Source organism: Neofelis nebulosa, chromosome 4 (genome assembly GCF_028018385.1).
Source record: "Neofelis nebulosa isolate mNeoNeb1 chromosome 4, mNeoNeb1.pri, whole genome shotgun sequence".
Taxonomy (NCBI): Eukaryota; Metazoa; Chordata; class Mammalia; order Carnivora; family Felidae; genus Neofelis; species Neofelis nebulosa.
In genome coordinates this window covers 116,031,322-116,040,909 of record NC_080785.1, presented here as the reverse complement: position 1 = coordinate 116,040,909, position 9,588 = coordinate 116,031,322, and the positions used below count along the sequence as shown (strand labels likewise).

General features: G+C 44.3%; 1 protein-coding gene across 2 annotated transcripts; it reads right to left on the bottom strand.

The window, feature by feature from the left end:
• Positions 1-205: 205 nt before the first annotated feature.
• On the bottom strand, positions 206-7,237 carry MKRN2OS (MKRN2 opposite strand). Of its 2 annotated transcripts, XM_058725960.1 has the most exons (4): positions 6,968-7,237; positions 3,518-3,567; positions 2,118-2,280; positions 208-663 (listed from the first exon to the last, which is right to left on the bottom strand). In XM_058725960.1, exons 1-4 carry the CDS (start codon positions 7,183-7,185, stop codon positions 423-425), a joined length of 672 nt encoding a protein of 223 aa, XP_058581943.1. In that variant the 5' UTR covers positions 7,186-7,237; the 3' UTR covers positions 208-422. The 2 variants fall into 2 exon arrangements, with proteins under 2 accessions (XP_058581944.1, XP_058581943.1); XM_058725961.1 differs by lacking the exon at positions 3,518-3,567 and having other exon boundaries at positions 206-663; positions 6,968-7,025.
• Between the last annotated feature and the right edge of the window lie 2,351 nt (positions 7,238-9,588).

The window sequence follows — 9,588 nt, the reverse complement described above, 5'->3', positions numbered from 1 at the left end:
GGATCAGTTGGTTAAGCAACCAACTCTTGATTTTGACTCAAGTCATGATTTTGACTCAGTTTGTGAGATCAAGCCCTGTGTCAGGCTCCATGCTGACAGCACAGAGCCTGCTTGGGATTCTCTCTCCCTCTCTCTGCCCTTCCCCTTGCTTACGCTCACATGCTCGTGCGCTCGCGCGCTCTCTCTCTCTCTCTCTCTCTCTCTCTCTCTCTCTCTCTCTTGCAATAAATAAATAAAACATTTTTTAACAACAGGACAATCTTTATTAATTTTATAAATTCTTATACTGCAGTAAGTGGAAATATGCTAAACGTAAAGTCATAACACTTTGGTATTAAGCACAGTTTAACCCACCTAAAAATCTCTAGTATCTACTAATGGTAGGAAGTCCCGAGCTACCCCTCTGCTGACATACGGCACACTCAGCACACACCGCTCCCCTCAGGAGGGTTTGTCTCTTCCTCAGGGCAGTCGGTCACGTAGAAGCCATGCTCCTCTATCCCTCGGTAGAGTGTGATGTACTTGGAAGCCTTCCTTGTCCTCGGAACCACGTACTTTTCCGTGAACTCACCCTTGTCCAGTTGCCCCTTGCCTTCTGTGGTCAGAACGCAGTTAATGAACGTGAGGGTGTAACTGTAGCAGTTGTGATGGTCTTCTTCATACCTTACAAAAGAAGGATGGTGAGAAGGGAAGGCTTAGGTTTAAAAGCTGCTCAGGGGGCACCTGTGTGGCTCAGTCAGTTAAGCATCTACCTTCGGCTCAGGTCATGATCTCACAGTTTGTGAGTTCAGGCCCCGCGTCGAGCTCTGTGCTGACAGCTCACAGCTTGGAGCCTGCAGCCTGCTTCGAATTCTGTGTCTCCCTCTCTCTCTGCCCTGCTCCCCACCTCCCCCGCCCACTCACACTCTGTCTCTCTCTCAAAAATAAACATTAAAAAATTTAAAGAGGGGCGCCTGGGTGGCTCGGTCGGTTAAGCGTCCGACTTCGGCTCAGGTCATGATCTCATGGTCCGTGAGTTCAAGCCCCGCGTCGGGCTCTGTGCTGACAGCTCAGAGCCTGGAGCCTGTTTCAGATTCTGTGTCTCCCTCTCTCTCTGCCCCTCCCCTGTTCATGCTCTGTCTCTCTGTCTCAAAAATAAATGTTAAAAAAAAAAATTTTTAAGGAAAAAAAAAGGCTGCTCAGGAACAAGCCATGAAGCTGTTGAAGGACTTGCAGAGCTGAAATTGGGCTGTCAGCGGACTGGGCCCCTATGTGTGCTGACCCCCTTGGTGACAGAGCTCCCAGAGGTGCAATTTTGAGGGACACTTGGCAGTTTGGGCCATGTCCACTTGCAAGTTACATAAGACAGGAGTGGGCATGTCTACATGTGCTGACTCATTGTATGGAAACTGCCAACTTAGGGAGCTGACATTCTAGAAATGGAGTTCTCCTTCCAGGTTTTAGGGTATCCCAGTGTCTAAACTTATTTTAAGGGAAGCCTCAAGACAATTTAGGTTCACAAGTATGCTATATATCTAAAGTGTTGAGGGAGCAATAAATTGAGAAATTTCAAATTTGCCAAATCACAAAAACATTATTTTTACATGTTAAACATTTAAAAAATGTTTAAGGGAATATAATAGGGGTCTTGCTGTACATATTAAATGTTAAGTATGTAAAAATAGTCAAATAACTGGAGTACTAAGCTGTGGTCCTTTTGGTTCTTAAGATGCTGTGATTCTGGGGCTCCTGGGTGGCTCAGTTGATTGAGCATCCCACTTCGGCTCAGGTCATGATCTCATGGTTTGTGCTGTTGTCAATGCAGAGCCTGCTTTGAATCCTCTGTCCCCCTCTCTGTCTGCCCCTCCCCCACTTATGTTCTCCATCTCTCTGTCTCTCTCTCTCTCTCTCTCAAAAATGAATAAACATTTATTTAAAAAAATGCTGTGATTCTATTGTGTAAATGTACATTGGCTCACCTCTGCAGAAAACCCAAAGTAATTCAACCCCTGTTTAAACTTTGTTACAGGTACTACTCTCTTGGTACAGGCTCACCATGAACTAAACAGCTTAAGAGTCCTCTGAGCTGGGGTCCCACCTGCATGGTGAATGAGCGGGTGGCCCCTGCAGCCCTGTACCTCTGAGGCAGCCAGGCTCCCGAGGTGGAGAAGTCTTCCAGGTACTTGTCCCACTGATCCATCAGTCCATACATGCCGGGCTGCAGTAAAGGGATGCTTACACTCTGCTCCCACCCTGCTTCATCTCGCTGGACCCCGTGCATGGTGTAATTATACACAACTCCTGCAACCAAAACTGGAGTCATGCGGAAGCCTAAGGGAAAATGCACCTCTGTTTAGAGGCCATCAGAAAATGACAGCTGCCCCTGGGAAATGCCACATAACAGAAACCCAGTTGTACTTTGTGATTACTGTCGAAGAGCAGTAGACCGTGAGAGGCCCTAGAATCTCACAGGATCAAGCTTGGGAGGCAGCCACCCACCTAACAGATTTAGAGAGGGCCTTGCCTAGAGTCAGGATTGGGGGTTACGAGCCTCTGCCTCCCGGGCCCTCAGCAAAGCATTTCTTTCAGGGAAACCCAGTTCTTGCTCTACCTGTTCTCCAGCACCGTGAAGTTGCCCCCAGGAAATGGAGACTAGAATAGATATTCATCTCCAAATATTTTTTGCTCAAGTTTTCTATTTACGAATGGGTCTATCTTCTTTCCTTAAATCAGCAACAAATTTCCACTGATGAAATGGGTGGTAAATTTGCTCATGTGGGTAAATCTGAGTTCAAAAATCCAGTCCTGGGTTTCTGTTCGCTGGTCAGTTTCTCCCGCCTTGAGCAGGTGCAGAAAGGTTGCCTTCAGACTTGACTTATGAGGCCTGTGATCACAGCCTCACCTGCCTGGCTTTGCTCACCATCCCTAGGCCCACGACCCCCTGTGACTGGGGTACCAGGCCCTCTTCCTGTACGCTGGATGCTCTGGCTTCAGGGCCTCCAGGCTGTGCCCTCAGAGCTAAGTCTGGGCAAAGGAACTGCTTTGTTTAAACATGCCTCTTTTTTTTTTTTTTTTTTTAAGTGAACCCACCACATGCCCAAGTCCTCTGTCCCTTGGTTTATTCCTGAGGCCCGTGCCTGGCCACCAGAGACCCTGGTGTGTGAGGACCCAGTGGCAGTGTGCTGGGTCCAGATTCTGGTTCCAACACAAGAAGAAATCATGTTCCTCTCTCAAAAAACCAACAAAACAGGCTTGGTGATACTCTTGGCTGAGAAAACATTAACAAGCTTTCAAATATTTAGAATTGTCATTAGTACTAAGTTACTGTAAAGTCAAGTATTTCTCTTTTAAGGGGGGTAAGCATCGCCCACCTAATGGTACGGTATGAGAACCCCGGGAAAAGAGGAATTCCCTAATTAAATGTTGTCATGAGCACTTTTTCTCTAGAAATACCACTCTCTCCTACCTAGTAGTGTGGGGACATTTTAAGTTTTTAATAAAACAAAACAAAACAAAAAACCAGTGGCAGTGCACTCACCATTTGTGTTGGTTATTCCCACGTGAAGATCAGACCTTCCATCATACTCCCTGAAAGAAACAAGTTTTCTGTTTTTTCTCATTTGCACATGACTAGCATGAAGAGTCCATATTTAAAAGCAGGAGAGTGATCTTGGCCGGTGCCAAAACTTGCCATCAGTGGCCATGTGAATGGAAGCACTGTTTCAAAACTGGTTGAGCCAAGAGTACATCTGAGGTAGAAAATACTCCCCCGGCCCCCCCAGCTGGATTTTTTTGGCCCCCCATCACTAAAGGCAGTGGAAGTCCTTGGAAGGCCATTCCTCCTAGAGCATAAAGTCAGCTTAACTCTTAGCTGCCCAGCTGAGGGGCACAGCTGGAGGTCAGTTCTTGAAAGAGATCCTCATACTTCCCGCCTTGTAGGTGAGGTTACAGGCTGACCGGGGAGAGGATCCTGAGTGCATCTCAGTGGACCTCTACCTTCAAAACTAAAGTAGCGTCTTTTGGTCTTTATAGCCTGCAGCCACACCCACTTTTCCTGGATGGCCTTGTTTTCTGAAATTACTCTTTACCTGAGACTGTTCATTAAATCTATGATTCCGTATGATTTAACCTTCATTTCCAATCCCAGGCCATCATTTACTAGCACGGGGACATTAGCAAGTCACTTTCTCTCTCTGATCTCAGTTTCCTCATCTGGAAAATGGGAATATCATAAACCTCCTAGCAAGCTGGTTGTAAGAATAAAATACCAGTTGAGTGCCTGCAAGTGTCAAATAAATCAGAGGTTATTGTTGGCTCCGTTGTAAGCGTCCGACTTTGGCTCATGATCTCACAGTTTATGAGTTCCAGCCCCGCATCAGGCTCTGTGCTTACAGCTCAGAGCCTGGAGCCTGCTTCAGATTCTGTGTCTCCCTCTCTCTCTGCCCCTCCCCTGCTCGCTCTCTGTCTCTCTCTCTCTCTCTCAAAAATAAACATTAAAATAACTTTTAGTAAATAAATCAGAAGTTGTTGTTAAATGATAAAGCTCCTTCATGAGACCGTAGGTTCCTCATTAAAGTGAGCAGTCCGAGGCTTTAAAATGACTGAAAACACAAATGGCTGCCCCACCTTCACAGTGATCCCCCAGGTCATCTTGTTGCAGCCACCACTTTGAGGGTTTTGAGACTGTGGGTTCAGAGGCTGAGAATGAAGCTGGGCAACAAGGTACCAGTCTGATTGTAGCGCTGCACTTACATACCCCAAGATTGCTGCATAAGCATGTCACTGCACTTTGTTTCCTGCCTCAATCCTAGGTGTTCCTTCCCTCCCCCTGTCCTTCAGTTATTTCTCAGTCATGCAACAGATATTTATCAGGTGTGAACGAACCATGGGCCTGTCGTTTGAAGTGAAAGGCTAGTAGCACAACAGGAAATAAGCCTGACAAGGTCTCTGCCCTCTTGGAGTTTGCTTGCTTCCAGAGAAGACTTTTCAGTTTAACGAGTTTTTAACAGATAAGTGCTCTGAAGGGGAAAAAAATGTAGACTGTTACAGAAGCATGTCATAGGGGCAGTGGCAGGGCCACCTCTCTCTCATACAACTCCTTTGTACAAATTAAGAAAAGTTCTCTTTTTTCCTGCAGATGCAGCTCTGCCCAGCATGTTTGGCTTGCTAGGTGTAGTGCCTCCTGAGTTTCAGGACCCAAAACCACCTTGACAAAGCATCTTTGTGCAGTGTACAACCTGTACAACCATATGTGGCAGCCCTGAGAGATCTTAACCTAGTTTGATAAGAACCTCAGTGATTTCCAAGGGTCATTGAAGGTTCTCTTTTACAAAGTAGATGAAATTTTCTACTGAATAGTGGGAGTCATTCTTGAGAGTTTGGAAATTGGATGAGAGGGAAAGGAACAGTTTAGAAGTTGGCCTCAGAAGGTCTGGTGGGCAGGGGACTACTTGAAGTTCTGCAGATCCTGGCGTGAGGGGATGAGAGGATGCTAAAGCATATAACCTGTTTCAACACCACCACCTCCCTTCTGCTGATGCCAAGGAAGGCCAGGCCCATCAGTATTGCTACCACATCACAGAGTACATAAATGCTTATTAGGGGCCAACCCCAAAGCCTATCATGTTCTGGAGAGCAGGGCTCTGGCTCATTCACTGTGACATCCCTGGCATTTCCCACACAGAGATGCTTGGTAAGGATTTGTTGAATGAATCAATGTTATAGTGGATGAATTCTGAATTTTAATCACTTTATTCAAAAGCTTTCAGAATCTAGCCAAGTAATTCTCCAAGTTAGCATGAATGAGGGGATCTTGTGAAACATTTTGGGCTTCATGATTTAGATAAGGGAAATGAAGTTTCTGCCAGTTACATTCTGAACTGAATATGAAAAGAATAGCACGGAAAAGAGCATGTTGGCTCCACTTTGTGTCTGGTGCCCGGGTCATGTTTCTGCCTTAACACTGCCTCTCACCACCCTGCAAGGTCGGCAGGACCCTCATTTTGCAGATGAGGAACAGAGACTCCAGAGGGTCTGATGCTGTCTGAAAACAGGATAGGAACTGGGGGCTTTGTGGTACTACGGCCTGCACTGTTCTCTCTGTATCCTGTGACCTCCGGGAAGAGTCAGGGGTGCAAAACTGCACACTTTCGTTCATTTTATCCACATAAGGACAGGAAGGAAATCAATTAAGGAAGTTAGTAAGCAGGGAAATAAATAGACAACTCCAACCGTCTTACCCCAAACCAGAGCTCTTGAGGGCACATGAGCGTTGGGAGGGGGGATTTCAAGAAGGCTAGGATGTCTCCGCATTAGGTCACAATGATGCTTACGAAGACGCTTCCTAAAGCACGTGCCATCGTTCTGTAGCATCCATGCTCTCAACACCTGGCTTGTGCTGGGCCACTTCTAGTTCCATTTGTAAACTCCACAGGGACACTAAGGCGGTAAGGTCCTTTCTTTTGATTTCTGAAATCTTTCTTAAAGTCAGGTGGCATCCACAATTGAGGCACACCAGGTCTGGTCTTCAATTTAATTCACCACCATGTAGAATAGTCTGTATGTGGCCGTTTTTCAGGCTTTTGTACATGGTACCTGTTTGCCACAGATATTTCAGGCTAACTCACAGTAAAGGAATTATTTTGACTGGAGTAGCTGCTGGGTCGTTTTCCCAGTTAGCCTCTTAGTGCAAAATCTATGGGTAAAAAAAAATTCCAAGCTTTCAGTTTTCCTCTCCTAAGATTGTATAAGCAGGTTTGACCTTCACATGTTCTTCATATATTCTTGCACTTATCCCTCTAGGAAAGTACATACACCATCTATCTTTATGAAATGAGTAGATCTACATTTTAGGATTTAATGCCAAAAAAACTGGCAAGACTATCCACCAAGCCTCACCCTGTATAGTACATGTTAGAAAGTTTTAGTGACCACAACACAAAAGGAAAAGTTTACAGAATTCAATGTAACACTTAAAAAAACACCGTACCTAAGAAACGTCCCTTGAGTTGGTCTGAGGAGGAACGAACATTTTTCTTGATGCCCATTGGTAAAGGGATTGGAGATGCTAACAGGTGCTTCCTCCAGCTTCCTCGAGCTCATGACTTGCTGGCAGAGGGGGCAGCACTGGGGCACACTGAAGCTGTAGATGTATTTCTTACAGTGGTTGAATTTAATTAAGGGCTTTGCAGCCTCTGCAGGGTGCATGGTTTTCCCCTCCTGGGCAACCAGGGTTAGTTTCCGGAGACTTCCTTTTCCTCATTACCTGGCTGGCAAATAAATGTACGCCTCCCGAGTAACCTGATCAACAATGACGTCATTCTGATTGACAGCTTCGGAAGCCAAACCAAATAGGATTAGCCCATTACCAGACCGCCCCATAAACTGGTATCTTAAAGAGCTAGTTTTCATTTGTGCTCACTTACAAAGGTTCTTTCCAGCCTTGTACGTTCTGCAGCCGCCGTCAGCTCCTACTCATCCTTTAAAGCCCTACTTTTCTGTGAAACTTTGCTCCACTTCTTCGAGTGGTCCCTTGCGCTGGTGGGACTAGATTCATGCTTCTCATGGGCTCTGATATTTGATTAGTCATTAGCCTGTGAGCTGCTTGGAGTTAAGGACCCACATTTATTTTTGTGTTTCTAGAAGAAGTTATGTTGTTTTGTTGTTGGATAAATACATGAAAGAAATCCTTGGAGGCTGTTGTCTTTTGATGTTTTATATTGTAGAAGTAATCTTGCTCATAAAAAATTAACAGTACAGTTAGAAATAAGGATAGTGGTTACCCTCGGTAGGAGGTACTGACTGGGAGAAGGCATGAGGGAGTTTTGGGGGGTCTGGAGCTGTTCCGATTCATGATCAAGGGGTTGGTTGTATGAGAGTTTGTGAACATTTTGTGAAAATTCCTCAAGCTGGACATTTTACTACAAGCACTTTTTGATTCTTCAATTTTAAAATAATTTTGAGAAACTACACAAAAATGTGAGAAAAAAAGGTAATGTCTTCTGTTCCTCCGTAATATTTTTCCACTCACCAAATCCAGCTCCCTGAGAAAACTAATGGTATGTTAAATGAAAATTTCCACATAATTTTTTAAAATTCCAACATTGTGTACGTTTGGAATGTGTGTATTTTTCTCATCTTGGAAATGTATCTACAATATCAGGAATACAGGTCCACCTAGTCCTTTCAGATGACTGCAGAGGAATCCATAGTTTGGTTGCACCACACTTTTTTTTTCTTTTAAGTAATCTATAGACACCACGTGGGCTTGAATTCACAACCCTGAGGTCAAGAGTCATGTGCTCTATTGACTGAGGCAGCCAGGCACCCCTGCACCACACTTTATTTAGCCAAACCCTTATCAATGCTTAAAGTTCCAGAGAAAAGCAATGACAAAGGGAAGACCCACAGAGAAGGTACCATGGCGGGTAAGGTCGCTTCGGAAAAGCGTTTCATAGCATACATTTAAGTAAATTACAGTAGGCTGAAATGCAGAAAAATGCATATTAATTGTTAATAATATGAAAACGATCATCAGACTCACAGAACTATAAAACACCTTAGAAATCATTTCAACCATCTTCTCTTGTTACAGTGAAGGCAGACGGGCTCTCTAGCTGGGCTAGATGCCCAGCTCGGGTGACCAAGGTCTGAGATTGTTCATTATTAATATAAACCACACAGCTCTTGTTCGAATGTTTGAGTGACCCAAGTTACTTTCAACTGAGAATATATTCATCTTCATGACAGCAATACCAAGAGGTATTTTTAATCTTATGAAAAGGAATTGAGGCATCATGCCTTGATAAACATTTTTAATACACCAGCATTCTCTTTTTAAAAACAAAAACACTAGCATCTTAAATCCTTTTTTACCTTATTTTCTCTGTTTCCCAAAAAATGTTCTTATGGTAAAAATAAAACATAGATACAGATGATTACCCAAAACAAATGTATGGTTTAATGAAGTACTTTACTGTGAACCCCTTGTAAGTATCACTCAAGTCAAGAACTGGAACTTCTCTAGCCATCTCAGAAGCCCCTCCCATGTCCATCCTCCTCTCTTCCTCCAAAACTGACCCCCACCCGCACTTTTATAGTAATCACTCCTTGTGTTTCATTTTGGTTTCCTCACTTAGGTGTGCATCCATAGATATTGTGGCTTAGTCTTGTCCATGTAAACATTTTTGGTATGTGTTTTAAGTTTTGGTTCCCTTTCCTTCCGTTGATTTTTCTTATCATATATCTGTGAAGCATCCAAATCATGGGACCTGTAATAACTCCTACAGTGTGATGTTGCTGACTGCTTCCTCAGGGCTCAGTTCAACACACTGCTCTGCCCTCTGTACATCCTTCACATTCGCAGCTGGTTCCAGAGACTGGATCAGAGTGAGATCTGATCCTCTTGGCAAGACTACGTGGTGGTATTTTCTCTCACCAAAGGCACATCAGATCTGGTCTTCACTCTTATTTGATGTTAGTTCCCATTAATCTCAGTGCCGAGAGCTCCATTCATTCATTGGCAGTGGTACAATGATGATATTCTATCATGTTGTTTTCATACACTAGCTGGAATAATTGTATGAGGAGACACTTCCCCTCACCTATTAT

Bases quoted from the DNA above. Each gene is read 5' to 3' on its own strand.
- MKRN2OS (XM_058725960.1), bottom strand. From the start codon at position 7,185: ATGCACCCTGCAGAGGCTGCAAAGCCCTTAATTAAATTCAACCACTGT. The intron at 2,281-3,517 runs GTGAGTGCACTG...TTTTGGTTGCAG, and splicing joins GGGAATAACCAACACAAATG to GAGTTGTGTATAATTACACC. The intron at 664-2,117 runs GTACAGGGCTGC...TTCTTTTGTAAG, and splicing joins GGAGCCTGGCTGCCTCAGAG to GTATGAAGAAGACCATCACA.